This window comes from Lagenorhynchus albirostris, chromosome X (assembly GCF_949774975.1).
Source record: "Lagenorhynchus albirostris chromosome X, mLagAlb1.1, whole genome shotgun sequence".
In the NCBI taxonomy this organism is placed as follows: Eukaryota; Metazoa; Chordata; class Mammalia; order Artiodactyla; family Delphinidae; genus Lagenorhynchus; species Lagenorhynchus albirostris.
In genome coordinates this window covers 116,964,750-116,983,624 of record NC_083116.1, presented here as the reverse complement: position 1 = coordinate 116,983,624, position 18,875 = coordinate 116,964,750, and the positions used below count along the sequence as shown (strand labels likewise).

General features: G+C 37.9%; 1 protein-coding gene across 1 annotated transcript in view; it reads left to right on the top strand.

The window, feature by feature from the left end:
• Nucleotides 1-18,875, top strand: part of CDKL5 (cyclin dependent kinase like 5) — a 152,741-nt gene that overhangs the window by 10,230 nt on the left and 123,636 nt on the right. The window contains exon 2 of the mRNA XM_060137629.1: nt 16,479-16,708. Coding sequence (XP_059993612.1) covers nt 16,645-16,708 — 64 coding nt within the window. The 5' untranslated portion in view covers nt 16,479-16,644. The remainder of the gene's footprint in view (nt 1-16,478; nt 16,709-18,875) is intronic.

The window sequence follows — 18,875 nt, the reverse complement described above, 5'->3', positions numbered from 1 at the left end:
GGTGATTGTCAAAAATTATAGTTAAATTCACAGGAAAGCAATTGCCAAAGGTTATAGTTAATTTCAGATTAAGTAACATGACTGCTATGAGCCTAAATTTTCCCCTCTGTAAAATAAGGTCAGATGAGATGATCCCTAACCTACTTAATAGGTGTTCAGTAGGTATTTGTTGAATGAATAAGTGAGTGAGCAAATGAATGAATGAGTGAAAGAGATGTCTTTAGCCATTTTCCTTGACATCATTGCCTTAGAAATTTGGAATTTTGGTAGGCAGTAGGAAATTAACAATTTTTGCTAGTAAAATGATATAACAACTTTAGTCTAAAAAGAATAAGTCATGGTCTTTTCCTATAAATAATGGTTATGTGTTTTAAAATTTGTTTCTTTCTGTAGGAGTCAGTGGATTCCTGTCTGGACTATGAATTGTCAGGGCATTTTTGTTTTAAAATAAAGTTTCTTTCTTTCAAATTCATTATTTACTTATTTATTTTTTGGCTGCGCCTCCGGCATGCGGGATCTTAGTTCCCCTATGAGGGATAGAACCTGAGCCCTCTGCATTGGGAGCAAGGAGTCTTAACCACTGGACCACCAGGGAAGTCCCTGTCAGGGCGCTTTTAACACTTAAAATATTGAGTCTTAAACTTATTAAGTATTTTTGTATAAAAATATTTTAAAACTGAATGTAAGAGTTTAGAAACTTTTATAGCAATTTAACATTTTTACTGTATTTTACAATATAATTTACATGGGATTAAAAAAAAAAACTAGACTATTATTCTAAATAGTTTGAGAATCTTTGGTCCGAATGATTCCAAAGTTTTTGGCTTTGGGTAGATGAAATGCCATGATTACATGAACTCACCTCTTTCCAAGGCATCTTTTCTAAAGATTCTAAAAGGATGTGATTATAATGTATTCATCTGAGAAGTGACTTCATAATGGAGCCTGAGAATACCCATAGAGCAGGTTATATTCTTGATGAAGCTGGAAACTAAGTTAAATCTTGAGATTCTTATATTCTCAATTTGTATGACTTATATTCCTTACTGTTGATCTGAAGTTCAACTTTGTATTCATTCAGCTATCCATGATATCTCTGCATTTTGCAGTATAAAACTTCCCATAATAAATGACAATTAAATGACCCCATAATTGTCAATCATGTAATATTGTTTTCCATATGCTCCTCTGTATTCCCAGTTTTAGTTATGCCCAGTAGTCAAGGCAGAAATTTTATAATCATCTAGACTTTTCCATTTCTCATTCATCAACTATTTTTAAATTGGCACTGTGTCTTTTGAGTACACCTCCTAAAAACCTCAAATCTATCCACCTTTCTCTCCTCACTGCTGCTTTAGTTGAGATTTTCATCATTTACTGCCTGGCCTCCATCAATCAGTAGCTTTCTTTTTTTTTTTTTTTTTTTTTTTAGTAGCTTTCTGATTAGTGTCTCTTCCCTAACCCTCTTCCTGCCTCCATGGTGATTTTTCTGAAACATAATACTGATAGGTACTCATCTAAAAGGCTGCTCTTGATTTACTGTTGTCTATGGCAGTAGCCTTCAAGTGTCTTGTGCAGCAGTTGAAAACTTTCTTAAAATATAGGGAAACATACCTGTTGCATGGCATACAAGGCCTTTAATGATTTAGTCCCTGCCTCGTTCCTGTCATTCCTGGACCTGTGCCCTAGATTTCAGAGAAGCTGAATGACTTGGGTTCTACAAACACTCCTCGTGTTTTGGTTTCTCTTTTTTTTTTTTTTGGCCTATTTTAGCAAGAACTTTTCCTCGAATGCCTTTACCCTTTTGTCTGTCTCATATTCTGTTCTTGTCTCAAGATGTCACCTGAACCTCCTGAGTGATGAGTGTCTTTTGTATGCTAATGGATGACTTCTGGCAGAGGCCCCTAGATGACACCAGGATGTGGCCTGGTCACCAGAAGGACTAGCCATGATTAGAAGGTTAGAACTTTTAGCCCCCTTGTCCTATCCCCTACCTCTGGGGAGAAGAGGGGACCAGAGATTGAGTTCAGTTACCAGTGGCCAGTGATTCAATCAGTCATGCCTATGTACTAAAACCTCCATGAAAACCCCTAAACAACAGGCTTTGGGGAGCTTCTGAGTTGGTGAACACATTGAAGAGCTGGGAGGTGCTGGGAAGGTGATATACCCTAGGAGGTCATGGAAGCTTTGCTCCTCTTCCCTCCACCCCCTGTAACTTGCCCTTTGCATCTCTTCGATTTGGCTGTTCCTGAGTTGTATCCTTTATAATAAACCAGTAATGGTAAGTAAAGCATTTTCTTGAGTTCTGTGAGTCATTCTAGGGAATTATCAAACCTGAGGAAGGGTTTGTGGGAACCCCCAAATTTTTTAGCCGAGTCAGATTCAGTCAGTCATGCCTATGTACTAAAACCTCCATGAAAACCCCCCAGGTGCCCTGGGGACCTGGGACTTGTGACTGGCATCTAAAGTGAGGGAAGTCTGTGGGACTGAGCCCTTAAACCTGTGGAGTCTGATGTTAACTCTGGGTAGTTAGATTGTAGGACACCCAGGTGTTAGAGATTCGATGTTGGAAAAGATGCCACATATTTGGTGTCAGGGTGACTTAACCTCAGTTTACAAATGGAAACAAACCAAAGCTTCAAGAGACTGCTCTATTAAGTTAGTATGTGGGAGAGAGCTATAGCTTAAAAGTCCTCTTAACCGTATCTTCTTTTGTTTTATTTTATTTTATTTTATTTTTTTTGCGGTACGCGGGCCTCTCACTGTTGTGGCCTCTCCCGCTGTGGAGCACAGGCTCCGGACACGCAGGCTCAGCGGCCATGGCTCACGGGCCCAGCCGCTCTGCGGCATGTGGGATCTTCCTGGACCGGGGCGTGAACCCGTGTCCCCTGCATCAGCAGGCGGAGTCTCAACCACTGTGCCACCAGGAAAGCCCCTGTTTTGTTTTATTTTTAATTGTAATTTCCTTGAGGGAAAGAACCTATCTTTCTTTTCTTTTAACATATTAAATTTTTATTATTTATTAGTTATGTGTTCAAATCTCTTATACTTAATTGAATGCTTTCATCAATTAATGGCCTTGATAAAATTGCTTGTAATTTTGACTGTTCTTTGGTCAAAGTAGTGTTACTTATCCTTCTAAAGTTAGCAGGACATACAGCTGGGGAAGTACAAGATCTTTAGCTTGATTTTTTTTTTTTTGAGTTCCTTCTGTATTTTAAATAGGACACAAATATCTCTGTAAATAAAAATAACTTCCTCCCAACACATTTGGAAAATATCCCAGACTTCTTTTTCATGCCTTGCAGAGTTGCTGCTGTCTTGTTACTGTTTGTTCTTTCTCTTTGAAATAAGTGACCCTCCCAGGAATAGCTTAATCACCAGATGTTTGGCCAGCAGTATTCCACTTATTCTGGTTTTGTAGTTTTTCTGAAATAGGCTGAAAGGTAATCACTCCATTCCTTCCCTTGTTCTAAAACGATTTTACTCAATTGCTCTTGAAACTTACCTTGGTAGGTGATTTGGAACTGAAATGAAAAGAGAGAAGGTAAGCTATATATATTTTATACTGGTCCTTTATTAACTGACATTTATTAATTGAGAATTTTGACACTCATTTTCAGTTGGAGAGGTTCTGAGTGTTTAGAAATGAAACTGTGGGACTTCTAACAGAGGATCCTTATTTTTTAACTGAGGAAATGAAAGTTGTCAAGGTCAACCATAAAGCTGATACTTTGCCTTGGTGAGAGAAACCCAGGATTTAGTGTCTTTCTGATGTAATTTTCAGTCTACCACGAATCTGGAAACTTGGTAACATCAATTTGTGACAGCATTAACATTGTTTAGCCTGGAAGCAGCCTTTGTGAATTTTCCAGATTATTTGACAGTGTTTGAAATCACTTGATGTCTTCAGGACCAGTAAACTCTACCATGTAATTTTTTAAAAAATTAATTAATTAATTAATTTTTGGCTGTGTTGGGTCTTCATTGTTGCGCGCGGGATTTCTCTAGTTGTGGCGAGCGGGGGCTACTCTTTGTTGTGGTGAGCGGGCTTCTTGCAGTGGCTTCTCTTGTTGCGGAGCACGGGCTCTAGGCGCGTGGGCTTCAGTAGTTGTGGCACGCTGGCTCAGTAGTTGTGGTTCGCAGCCTCTAGAGCGCAGGCTCAGTAGTTGTGGCGCACAGGCCTAGTTGCTCCATGGCATGTGCGATCTTCCCAGACCAGGGCTCGAACCCGTGTCCCCTGCATTGGCAGGTGGATTCTTAACCACTGTGCCACCAGGGAAGTCCCTCTACTGTGTACTTTTATCTTTTTCAATTAGTAGATTTTTCAAACTTCCAAAAAACAGCAATAAACCTCCTTTTTCAAATATATATAGAATCAGTGTACAAAACAGATATAAGTGGTATTTAGTTAGAATACAATCTTAAGTTTAGTTTTGATTTATTGGAAAATAAATCATCGAGAAAATTCAAATTTGTGAAATGCTATATTAGAGTATTTCACTTCCATTTCTAACTTAAAATAACTGGATGGATGTACCATAATTCATTTAATCAGGCCCCTCTTGATATTTAGGTTGTTTCCATTCTTTTGCTTTTACACACAATGCTGCAGTGAATAGCATATGCTTATCGTGTGTGTGTGTGTGTGTGTGTGTGTGTGTGAGAGTGTGAGTGAGTGTTTCCTGAGGATAAATTCCTAGGAATGTAATTGCTGTGTCATTAGAATATGTTTGTTTTTAGTTTTGAAAGATATCAAATTGGCCTCTAAAAAGTTGTATCTATCTATCTATCTATATACATTCCTACCAGCAATATATGAGCAAGCTTAATTCCCTCATGCTCTCATCAACATGGTACGTTAGTTTTGGTTTTTGCTAATCTGAAAAATTGTATCTCAGTATAGTTTTAATCTTCAGTTTTTATTATATGTAAAGTTGAGTAACCTTTTATATGTTTAAGAGCCATTTGTGTTTCCTCTTCTGTGAACTATTTGTTCATATCACTTTGCCCATTTTAAAAATTGGGTTTCTTACCCCTCTTATCAAGCAATAGGAACATTTTATGTTTTAGGGTTCTTTCTTTTTGTGATGTAAGTTGCACATTCTCTTACTCATTTTTAAATTTCTCTTTTTCCTTTGGTTTTGCCTTTTTCATTGTTATGGATATGTAAACTCAAACTTAACATGCCTAAAATGGAATCCTGAATTTCTTCCCTTCCCTTAATCTGCTCCTTTTCTAGTTTTCCTTGCATCAAGAAGCAGCAACCTACTCATAGCCCAAGCCCCAAACCAAGAAGTTATCTTTGATTTCTGTTTCCCTCACTTCCCATCTCTAATCCATCCCCAGCTGTATTGGCTTCCCCTCCAAATATATCTTAAATCTTTCCATTTCTCTTCATGTGTACCAATTTAGTCCATCCCGCCCTTATCCTTTCACCTGGGTGGTTGCAGTGGCTTCCTAGTTGTTAAACCCCCAAATTGATAGCTCCCCTTCCAGGCACAGAGCTGTTCTCTACTCTGTAGCTTGTGTGATCTTTTCAAAATGCAAATCATCTGATTGTCCTACCACCCCCTGAACCCATCTCCCATTCTTGTTCAAAACCCTCTAGTGGTTCCCTCTGTCTCATGATACAGATAAAACTACTTAAACAACTTGCTGTTTTTCCAGCCTCACCTTGTACTGGGCTATTAACCACCCAACCCTTGCCACCTTTGAGTTTGTTGTGTTGGCCATGTTCCCTCCTGACCTGGGATTTTTGCATAAATAATTTTCTCCTGGTGCATCCCTCCTCCTCTGTAAGTTTATGCCTAATTGTCCTACAGATCTCAGCCCACTGAAAGCTTTCTCTGGAAAAGCCAACCCTCCCTAATTAGGTGGCAAACCTCTGTACAAGCCCTTGTAGAGCCTTATAGCTCTTTTTCATAGCACTTACATTTGCAGTTTTACACTTATTGTGTGATCCTTTGATAAACTCCGTGAGGTAAGGGGTTTTGTGTCTTTCCTTTACCGATATATTCCCGGTGACTGTCATAGTGCCTGGCATATAGTTAACTCTCAAGACATATTTATGGAATGATTGCTTACTTTTAAGTTCTCAGGTGTGGAGTTTAAAGAATGTACTGGTTTACCCTTTCTGAAAAAATGTGACTGCATTTGCTTTAGGCCAGTCTTTGTTCTCATCTTTTCCCTATGGCTTTCCCAAGACCACTGAGATTCAGCAATCTCACCTCCAAAGTCTTAAAGCATTTCAGGTATGAAATGTTATCTAGGCCAATGGTCTTGAATTCATTTGAAGCCTGTAGGTGTTCTTCAGCAGTCTTGGCCTTCAGTTCCTTCTCTTTTTTTCCATCTGAAAGTCAGTGTTTTGTTTTTTGTTTGGTTGGTGGCGTTTTTTGTTTGTTTTTTGGGAGTAGAGGACAATAACTTAGACCACATTTTCTGATCCACATCAACCCAGCAAAATCTAGGTGGTTCCCAGCTTCTGTAAGTTTGTTCTAAATTCAGTTATTTAGAATTTGGAGATCAGAACAAATTATCCCATAGAAACCATGATAAAATTGATACATTTTCATGCAAGTGCTTTGAAAACCTTTTACACCAATAGTGTATCTTAAATAGTACAGTGTTAGTGTGAACTCTGAATTTCTCTGATCCCAGTTTAGTTCTCTTTTTCTCTCTGAACCGTGAGGCCCTCGGATACTCAGGAAGGGCTGGGAGTTTAGTAGGGTTGGCAGTGCTGGGAGAAATATCAGGTAACTGGGTAGGAGATACATTGACTGGATTTCCTACCTTGTGGAAGGATTCTAAGAGTAAAGGGTGCGGAGGCAACCTACATGATTCACAGTTTGAAATTTTTAAAAATTTATTTATTTATTTACTTAATTGGAGTATAGTTGCTCTACACTGCTGTGTCAGTTTCAGCAAAGTGAAACAGCCATATGTATACATATATCCCCTCTGTTTTGGATTTCCTTCCCATTTAGGTCACCACAGAACAATCGGTAGAGTTCCCTGAGCTATACAGTAGGTTCTCATTAGTTATCTATTTTACGTATAGCAGTGTGTATGTCAATCTCAATCTCCCAATTCATCCTGCTCCCCCTTCCCCCTTGGTATCCCTACATTTGTTCATAGTTTGAAATTTTTATGCTATTAAACTGTGTGTATTTTACTCATGATACTCAAGTATCAGTTTGATTTAATGGAAACTGAATTATAGAGAATGGATTGATGAATCGAATTACTCTTCGCTATTGGGGGAATAAAGCAAAATGAAGATCCTGTTAAATACGTCAGGTGGTCCCATGAAGGAAGAAAACTAAATAGGAGTGAGAAGTGCATTATCTCCTCACTTAGAGTCAACATGGAGAATTCTCTGCAAGAGAGTAGGATGTTTTTTTCATAAGGCTGTGCTTTCCACGGAAATGATTTCTTTCCGTACATGGATCACAAGTTTTAAGATGCTTTCAAACCATTCGAACTCTCTTATTATAGCAGAAGTTTTGTCATGTACCAAATTCATTCCTATCCAATTTCAGTGACAAAATGGCTCTTTCATTTGTATGTATAAAAACAATGCCAGAAACAAAAACAAAACTCATGATTCAACTGATTTTGTACTTTCTTTGGGAAGAAGAAAAGAACCGTTGAGATGAAGATTATAATTTCAGCAACAGAGGAAACATTCAAGGCTCAGGCAGCTCTTAAATTCAATACTAATAATCTATGAAATAAATTATAAGCCTTACATTTCTGTCAGTTCTTGTAGGTACCTGCTTGCCAATGCAGAGACAAGATTGCTTAATTCTAGGTGTCTTTCTTAGTGCAAGACAAGTCCACTTTAAAAAGCATTCTGTTGTTTGTTTACAAAGTTAATGATTAGTAATCGGAAACTCAAACCATTTTTGAGAGATTCTTACAGTCTTTTTGTTGGAAGGGACCTTAGAGGACATCTAATTTAGTACACAACTCTTTAATACCACGGCCAGGCCAGAATGCTTCCAGCGGGCTCTTCCTGCCCGCTGCAGGTCCCCTTCTAGTGTGCTGTGCTTCGGATTACAGATCTTTTCTGTTCCTTGTATTTATCAGGCTCTCTAAGACTCTGTACTGCCTTGAACGCTCTTCTCACATCCCTGTTCCCATGGCTGGCTTCTTTACATTAAACAGATTTCGATCAAATTTTACCTCCTCAGACTACCTTTCCCAGACTACCTTATCTACTTACCCCGCCTTTTCAGTCTCCAAAACTCTCTATCATAAGACTGTTTTCTTTCCTTCATAATAATTGTCACTGTCTGGAATGATCGTGTTTGTCTGTTTATTGTCTGTCTCCCCTCATTGGCTCCATGAGAGCAGGGGCTCTGTCTGTGTTGTTCATTGCTGTATCCTGAAGCATCTGTGGTGGGCTGGCCCACTGTAGGATCTGAAAGATATTTATAGAATGAATGAGTAACCATTGATGGTTCATCATTGTCCAAATCACCACTGAGCTGACATCTGTCTCCTTTTCACTTCTACCACTGATCTTAGGTATTCCCCCTGAAATAACCCAAATCACCTGCTCTACTCCCTCTTTTTCAAAGAGTCTTCACACATTGGGATGCCAGTCATCTCTCATTGAGGCCTATTTTGCCCAGTTTCCTCACCAGCTCCTCCTCTGGCATGGTTTTGGAGTGTGGTCATCATCCAGGTTATCCATCACTGGGAGTTTTTGGTTTTGTTGTTGATACCCAGCACTAGACACACGGCAATATGTGGAGTCTGGAGAGAGATAGGTAAACTTTTTTGGTTAATATGATATTGAAATGCTTTATCTTTGATAAAAATTATCTTTTGCCTCCATATAAATGACCACGGAACTATTTATGTATGGTGTCATTATCAGAATTACTCTCTGACTTCTTAAAAACTTGTTTTATTGTGGAATATAACAACATAGAAATACGTAAAACAAATTTACACTTTAGTGAATGTCTATCTAACTTTCACTCAAGTCAAGAAATAGAACATTACCAGTGCCCCAGAAAGCCCTCCTTTGTATCTCTTATCAATCTCAACTCCTCCCTAGAGATAATTAATATCCTCATTTTTATTTTAATTATTTATTTTTTAAAAATAAATTTATTTATTTACTTTTATTTTTGGCTGCGTTGGGTCTTTGTTGCTGTGTGCGGGCCTTCTCTAGTTGCAGCGAGTGGGGGCTACTCTTCGTTGCGGTCAGCGGGCTTCTCATTGCGGTGGCTTCTCTTGTTGTGGAGCATGGGCTGTAGGTGTGCAGGCTCAGTAGTTGTGGCATGCGGGCTCTAGAGCGCAGGCTCAGTAGTTGTGGTGCACGGGCTTAGCTGCTCCACGGCATGTGGGATCTTCCCGGACCAGGGCTCGAACCCGTGTCCCCTGCATTGGCAGGAGTATTCTTAACCACTGGGCCACCAGGGAAGTCCAAATATCCTCATTTTTAAAAGAAACACTTCCTTGGTCACTTATTTTTTTAATAGATTTACCACTTATATATGCATGCCTAGACAATATAGTTTGTAATTCAACTTTGCCTGTTTTAAAACTGTATATAAATGAAATAATACTGTTTTATTAGTTTTCTGTTGTTTGTGATGAATTACCACAAGCTTAGTGGCTTAAAACAGCACCCATATATTAGCTCACAGCTCTCTAGGTCAGAAGTCTGGCACGGTGTGGCTGGGTTCTCTGCTCAGGATAGCATAAAGCTAGAATCCCGTGTGTTGACTGGGCTGAGTTCTCTTTTGTCCTTGATTAGTTCCAAAGTTGATTTCCAAGATCCAGCTCTTTTGACCTCTTTATTTCTGTGTGTTTTCTATTTCATGAATTTCTGCTCTTAATTATTTCTTTCTTTATACTTTCTTTGGATTTAGTTTGCTGTTCTTTTATTTAAAACCTCTCGAGATAGATGCTTAGTTTATTTTTTTATATTTTGTGATATACGCATGTATGAGGCTTTCAATTCCCTCCCTAAGCATTGTTTTAGCTTCTTCCCATGAATTTGTATTTTTTTAATTTTTATTTTCTAATTTTAAAAAAATAAATGTATTTATTTATTTATTTTTGGCTGCGTTGGGTCTTCGTTGCTGCACACAGGATTTCTCTAGTTGTGGTGAGTAGGGGCTACTGTTCGTTGTGGTGGGTGGGCTTCTCCTTGCGGTGGCTTCTCGTTGTGGAGCACGGGCTCTAGGTGCACGGGCTTCAGTGGTTGTGGCACGTGGGCTCAGTAGTTGTGGCTCGCAGGCTCTAGAGCGCAGCCTCAGTAGTTGTGGCGCATGGGCTTAGTTGCTCTGCAGCATGTGGGATCTTCCCGGACCAGGGCTCGCACCTGTGTCCCCTACATTGGCAGGTGGATTCCTAACCAGTGCCCCACCAGGGAAGTCCCTATTTTTGTTACTTCTAAATGTTTGTTATGGTTTCTTCTTTGACTGACTTATGGATTATTTTAAGAATGTATTAATTTCTAAACATGAATATTTCCTAGTTATTTCTTTTGTGACTAATTTCTTGCATACTTGCATTTTGGAGAGAGATCATCCTTGGATTAAAATCCTTGTAATTTGCTTTGAACCGCATTATGGCCTAGCACTTTATCAGTTTTTGTAAATGTTATGTGTGTGCTTGGGGAAAAAATGATATTCTGCAGTTCTTTGCTATCCTTTTATTTTCATTTGCTCAAGTTTTAAAAATGTTTAAAATCTTATGTATCATGATACTTTTTCTCTTTATACTGTCTGTTGAGTTCCCTTGGTGGTATTCTATTTTCCAGTCCTGGAATTATAATTTATTTTTCCAATTTGTTCTTCTGCCTTTTGGACCTTCCAGTTCTGTCAAAATGTTCAACCCTTGGGCTTTTATTAATTCAACCCTATAGTGGTCTTATAGGCTATTTCTGATAATTCTGATATTATAAGTCTTTCTGGGTCATTTTCTGTTTTGGTCATTTCTGTTAGTTCTTGTTAATGGTATCTTATTACTTTGTGTATCTGGTTATCTTTGATTATGTACTGCACGATGTAAACAAGAAATTATCTGTAACAATGTTGTGATGCCTAGGTTCATGTTACCTTCCTGCAGACTCCTGCCCCCACTGCCTGCCGCCACCCCTTTCAACCAGACAACTGTGTACTAACAATCTGAATGTGGGACCACCTCAATCCAGGGTACACTTAGAGGTTTATTTAGGTCACTCAGGTGACATAAAGCTGTAATTCAAGTCTGTCCTGGGACTGATTTTTTTTCTGGTTTCCTTTACCAAGGAGTATAGCTCTTTGGGGTTTCAGCTCCAAGTGAGTGGTGCTTATCGTACTTCCTTCTTTTGAAACGCTTTTTTAAAAATTATTTATTTACTTATATACAGCAGGTTCTTATTACTTATCTATTTTATACATATTAGTGTATATATCTCAATCCCAATCTCCCAATTCATCCCCCCCGCTTTCCTCCCTTGGTGTCCATACGTTTGTTCTCTACATCTGTGTCTCCATTTCTGCCTTGCAAAACGGTTCATCTGTACCATTTTTTTTGAAACCCTTTTTTTTTTTTTTTTTCTTTGCGTTACGCGGGCCTCTCACTGTTGTGGCCTCTCCCGTTGCGGAGCGCAGGCTCAGCGGCCATGGCTCATGGGCGTAGCCGCTCCGCGGCATGTGGGATCTTCCCGGACCAGGGCACAAACCCGTGTCCCCTGCATCGGCAGGCGGACTCTCAACCACTGCACCACCAGGGAAGCCCCTGAAACACTTTTGCCTTTGACCTTTTTGCCCCTGGATTTATAAAGGTTTCAAGAGCAAGTCTGTTTTTCTCCCATTTTTTCTGTATCTTCCTTCAAGTGTCTGTGAGCTAAAACTGTTTTGGGTGATTTGGATTACCTCTCTGGGTTCTGTTCTTTTGCCTTGATTTCAGCCAGGTAATTCTTCATAATCTTGTTAAGTCTTTGGGGCTTTTTAGGCTGTTCTTTAAAAGTATTACCTCCAGCATTTGTATTTGTCCTCAAAGGGACATTTCATCCAAGTCATTTAGTTACTTGAAGCTGAAGTGTCTGAGTTTTTCTGCCTTAAAAAAATTAATCAGGGGCTTCCCTGGTGGCGCAGGGGTTGAGAGTCCGCCTGCCAATGCAGGGGACACGGGTTCGTGCCCTGGTCCGGGAAGATCCCATATGCCGCGGAGCGGCTGGGTCCGTGAGCCATGGCCGCTGAGCCTGCGCGTCTGGAGCCTGCGCGTCCGGAGCCTGTGCTCCGCAACGGGAGAGGCCACAACAGTGAGAGGCCCGTGTACCGCAAAAAAAAAAAAAATTAATCAGCGTTATTCATGTAAAATGGTAGTTAAATCCAGTTTGGCATAAATTTTTTTCCTCAGTATGAATACTGGTAGTTAAAAGACCGTTCTTGACACCTATGTTATATATTTACTCACACATTTAAATTCTAATTCCCAGTTTGCATTAGTCGGTTTTGATTTCCATAGAGAATAGGTGGGACCAAATGTTCTTTATATATATACTTACATACAGAACTTTTGGGGGTGCTGAGTCTCTTAGTAGGAATAATTTAATATTTATCTCTAGTTTCCTTTGAAATTAGCCATACCATTATGGACAGAGAGTAGAATATTTAAATGTTTCCTGGGTGTTCTTCCAAATCAGCCGTAGAAAATGAAAGAATGATTTATTCTCAGAAACACTCTGAGCATCTTTTACCTGGAATGTGACTGACTTAGATCTTCATATGGCTGGCTCGTTCTTGCTATTGATATTTCACCTCAAATGTCACCTTTTTAGAGAGGGGGCTGTCTGTCTGGGTAATCACTCCTTTTTTCTCCCTTCATAACATGTATCACTATATGATAATAATCTTGTAGTTTTTTCCTCCCTCAGTAACATGTGAAGCTCCATGAGGGCAAGGACCTTGCCTATCTTGTTCACCACTGTCTCGTGTGTCTTATTTACCCATTCTTTGAATCATGTTAGGCAGTGAGTAATTTTTTGTTTAATAAATGAATGAATAGAATAAATGTTTATTTCTTTTGAAATTGTGACATTATTTTCTCTAGATGTCACAGTCATCCTTTAAAAATTTGTGATTCCATTGAATTAAAGTTGTTTTCTACAATAAGTATAGTGTCTGCTTTCTCTTGCCTTTTTTCAAAAACATTTTTTGGTAAATATTGAATGAAAAATCAGACAATAAGAATCTGACCTAAAGTAAATATTAGAGTGACAAATATTTAGCATTAGGGACAACTGTGACTTTGTTATATATTGAGCTGGAAGGAGGTCAGTGTGGCTGGAGTGGAGCAAGCCAAGGGAGAGAAGAGTCAGAGATGACATCAGAGGAGAGAGAAGGTTAAGACCTGGTGGCTTATGTGGACTTTGACTTTCACTCTTAATGATATGGGAGGCCCCTGGAGGGTTTTGAGCAGAGAAGTGACATGGAGGTGGGTTTGGAGCTATAGGGATTTTGGCGTACGGTCTACTTCTGAGCTCTCATATAAGTTCCACTGGCTAATTTTGTCTATCTCTGTGCCAAGACCACCCTGTTTTAATTTTTATAGCTCAATTCTTTTTTTAAAATTAATTAATTAATTTTTGGCTGCGTTGGGTCTTTGTTGCTGCGCACGGGCTTTCTTTAGTTGCGGAGAGCGGGGGCTACTCTTCGTTGCAGTGCGCGGGCTTCTCATTGCGGTGGCTTCTCTTGTTGAGGAGCACAGACTCTAGGTGCCCGGGCTTCAGTAGTTGTGGCGCACGGGCTTAGGTGATCCGCAGCACGTGGGATCTTCCTGGACCAGGACTTGAATCCTCTGCATTGGCAGGCAGATTCTTAACCACTGCACCACCAGGGAAGTCCTATAGCTCAATTCTAACCCTCAGTATATTTGGTAGAGAGTATCTTGCCGGATCCTCCCCTCAAAGCTGAGCCTTCTTATTTTTCTTATTCGGGAGGGTGTTGGCTGTACTTGGAATTCTGCTCTTCCATATATATTTTAGAATCAGATTATTGTAATTCCTCAGAAAACCCTCTTGGGATTCTGATTGGAATTGCATTGACTGTATAGATTAATATGGAGACAATTGATATTCTTATAGTATTGAATTTTCTAGCCTTAAAATTGGGATAACTTCATTGATATGCGTCTTTAATGCCTTTGAATAAAGTTTACATATATATATATACATACACGCACACACATATATGTGTGATCTATATATGTTATGTGTGTATATGTGTGTATATATATATATATTTATATATGAATAGAGGTCTTGAGTGTCTTTTATGTTAAATCCTAAGTGCCGTTTTTGTTATTGTAAAGATGATTTTTAAAAATTACATTTTCTGTTTCATATTGATGTTTACAAATACAGTTGATATTTGTATATTGAGCTTATATTTAGCTACCTTGTTAACACTTATAATTCTAATAATTTGTAGATTCCTTTGAATTGTCTATGTAGACAATAATATCTGTAAATTCTATTACCTTTTCCTCTTTCCAGTCCTATATAGTTTATTCATTTATTTTTTCTTATTTTACTGAGCTGTCTGGAACCCACTAGGAAAATGTTTAATAGTAATGTTAATAAGTATTAATAGTAGGACTTCTTCTCACGTTCTTAATTTTTAAAGGGACTATCTAAAAATTCTACATTTAAGAATGATATTGTAGGTTTTTGTCATACTTTTATCAAGATATGAACTTTTAAAAAGCATTTAATTATGGACATTTTACTCTTTAGAAAGTTTACATTCCTACTATTAGTGTACAGAACGGCACACTTTTCCGTGTCAGTACTTTACACCACATGGGGTACTCATATATTTTAAAAGTTTCAAATTTCATAGGCAGCAAAAAAAATTTCTTTACTGGTTTAGATTTATTTCTTCCTTTTAAACCAATATTATATATTGATACAGCTGTTCTTCTTAAAGATAGGTTTTTTTGAAACAAAAGAACTTATTTTGAAATAATTTCAGATTTAAAGTTGCAAAGATGATATAAAGGATTTCCTGTTTCCTAGACCCTTGACCCTTATTCCCCTAATGTTAATATTTTACCGTATTTGCTTTATCATTCTCTCTCTTTCTCTTCCTCCATACACTGTACATATTTTTTTCTGAACGGTTTAAGTTGCAAGCTTTATCTCTAAAAACTTTGGTGTTCTTCCTCTTTTTTTTCTGGTTAAGCTTTTTATTAGACTCTCTTATTCTAGAGATCTGGGCTATGCCTTATTTATTTATTTTATCAAAATATAATTGACATATAACATTGGTGTCAAGTGTACAACATAATGATTTGATATTTGTATGTACTGCAAAATGATCACCACAGTAAGTCTAGTTGACATCCATCACCACACATAGGAACATATTTTTTTCTTGTGATGAGAACTTTTAAGATTTATTCTCTTAGCAACTTTCAAATATACAATACAGTATTATTAACTATAGTCACCATGCTGTACATTGCATCCCTAGGACTTGTTCATTTTATTACTAGAAGTTTGTACCTTTTGAACACCTTCATCCATCTTGTCATTTCTTAAAACAAGAGCATTGTTTTATGTAACCACCTTACTATTGTCAAAACAAAAACAATTATCATTGTTACAATATTACTATCTAATCTGTAGACATTTAAATTTTATCAGTTACCCTTTATAGCAAAAAATTTTTTTTCTTGTCTAGGGTCCAATCCAGGATCATGCATTATATTTAGTTATCATGACTCTTAATCTTCTTTTCTGGAACAGTTACTCAGTTGTTCCTTGTCTTTCATGATGTAGACGTTTTTAAAGAATACAGGTCTGTTATTGAGTAGAATGTCCCTTAGTTCGGGCTTGTCTGTTGCTGCCTATGGTTAGATTCATGTTTTACCTTTTGGAAGAATGTATGTGTGTATGTATATTTACATACACATTTATATCTATTTCTACATCTGTCTATATTAAGAACTGACCCTATATGGTTAACTCTTATTTCCAAGCTTTCCCCCTTGTCATCTTTGTAACTTCCTTTTATGAGAATGAAACCAAACCCACATTGTCCACAGTGTATTTACTTATTTGCTCAATCCTATAATATACATGAAAAAGTTTCATATCTCTGTGTAAAAACAAATAACTGAGTATAATATTTGTTTATATTTCTTTTTGTCTTTAGTTCAAGGAGAGTATGTAGTTAAAATACTGCTTTCAGAAGTTACCTGGGGTTAATTCTTTTCCCCCAGCCTCCTTCAGTGTAGTTATATTATTCATTTCAAATATAGTTAGGTACATTTTTTCATTTGTGTTTCATTTTGGGTTCTTCCCTCCTATTATTATTAGCAGCAGTAGCAGTAGCAGTAGTAGTAGTAGTAGTATATGAAACATTAATGTGGTTTTAAAAGAACTGTACAAAAAGATTGGTTAGTTTATTAGAGTACTGAGAAATAAAACTTATGACTTTTAATTGTGTTTGTTCTTTCAGGGAATCATTTAATACTTCACATTAGGACAAATATGTGAAAGTTCCTGCCAACCTGTGAGAATTTCTTCCTCTGGACATTTTTTGTTCTACTTACTGTACAACTTTCTTAGAAGTTCTTTTTTGGTGCCATGTTCTGTGGCTTGCATCAAAAGAGGAGTTTGTCTTCATGAAGATTCCTAACATTGGTAATGTGATGAATAAATTTGAGATCCTTGGGGTTGTAGGTGAAGGTAAGTTTAGCATTCCTTGAGTTTTTGAGCAATGTACAATTATACCTACCACCAAAAAAGTTATTAATTCAGATTCTGTTAACTTAACCTTTATCAATTCACATATGTGCCTAAGAGTAAAATATTAAAAGTAAAATTACTCTTAAACTATTTGGGTCTTATTCTCCAATTGAACGTTAATAACATTTAAAAATCCTTTAAAGTTTAAGAAATCAGATTTCTTAAGGCTGCCTTCATTTCATTCTTTTCATTAGCAATCATGATTTCTTTAGTCTACATTTTTTTGGTTACATTTACTTTTTATGTCAGCTAGGCTTATTTTGACTAACTTAAAATTTGTATGTCAAATTTTCCTTAATACATGATAAATGAATAAATAACTTCTATTTGTCTTTGAGAATAACAAACCACATTTTATAAATTCTGAACCACACCATTTGGTCTTGTTTTTGTTTTTTTTTCCCGTATGCGGGCCTCTCACTGTTGTGGCCTCTCCCGTTGTGGAGCACAGGCTCCGGACGCGCAGGCTCAGCGGCCATGGCTCACGGGCCCAGCCGCTCCGCGGCACGTGGGATCCTCCCGGACCGGGGCACGAACCTGTGTCCCCTGCATTGGCAGGCGGACTCTCAACCACTGTGCCACCAGGGAAGCCCAATTTGGTCATTTTTTAACATCTCTGAAATCAGATGTGTGTTATAATCAGTAGCATGTCATGGTTTGATTGACAGCACTTTTTCTTTCCTAGCAGTACTAATGCTTATAATCAGTGATACCAATTTGATGAAATATGGTAATTCATTTTCATAAATCTTCCTGATTCTTCCTTGTTAGGTTTTTTTTTTTTTTTTTTTTTGGTACGCGGGCCTCTCACTGCTGTGGCCTCTCCCGTTGCGGAGCACAGGCTCCGGACGCGCAGGCTCAGCGGCCATGGCTCACGGGCCCAACCGCTCTGTGGCACGTGGGATCCTCCCGGACCGGGGCACGAACCCATGTCCCCTGCATCGGCAGGCGGACTCCCAACCACTGCGCCACCAGGGAAGCCCCTTGTTAGTAATTTTTGCTCTTGGCTTAAAGATAACTTTATGGAGATTTTGATAAATGATTCTGTTAACACGATATAAGTGATTTATAATTATGGTTTCTTAGCATCTATATCTTCAAAGCAAATATTACAAAAACTTGATATTTCAGAATTTTCAAGTATATTTTGAATTTCAAAAGAAGTTTTAAAATTTACCTATGTCAACAGGATAGTTGTTCTGGATTTTAATACTAAGTTGTTAAATCCTTTTCAAATAAATAGAAACAATTAAAATATTGTCTAATCATTGCGTGTTTGCTTCAGGGTCTGAAGTTTGAAACCATATAAAAAGAATGGATCCTTCTTCCTTCACCAGTCAACTCCTTTTCCTGTTTTTCATTGATATTAATTATGTAGATAAAATTCATTTTCAATGTGTTATCTACTATTAATTTTATAATACCTGCTTTCTTTATTATTTTTATTTTTGTTTTTTCAAAAGTATTATAGAGACATGCCATAAAGCTACTTGATGGAGAAGGTCAGCTCCTTGGGTGTAACAGGATTGGAATGTTCCAGATTCTGGGCCTAAGATTTTCTGGATCATAGCCTTGTTTTTCATAGTATACCCATAGGTGATAATCTTCTCAGGGATCGGCTTAGATTAACTAAAACTACCAGACTGTTATATAAATCAGAATATGTCAGTTTTAAATTGTAGTCAGAACCATCATTGCTATATGTTTATTTTTCTTTGTAAACTACCTCATATGCTTTTCTGACTATGAAATACATATATATTAAGGTAATTAAAAACTGTCAAGCAAGCTCTATGTCCCTGCAGCCTAAGCAGTGCATTTTTACCCCACAGAAAAACTAGCATGGGCAGTTAAATGAGGATTGGATGATTGCCTGGTGATTGTGGAGTTGAGTTGGATGGCTGTAATGGCTGGGTTCATCCTAACTGTGATAATAAGATTCATCCATCTCTACCGGGTGAGGGAGACTTACTCTGGCTCTCCAGGCTCTGTTGGAGACACATTTCCTAATGTCATCTCCCTGAAGTCCTCTTCTCAGAGATGAACACGGGCTTTGCCTGTCTGTAAATGTCAATCATTTCTACAAACTTCAGTTATCATATATTAT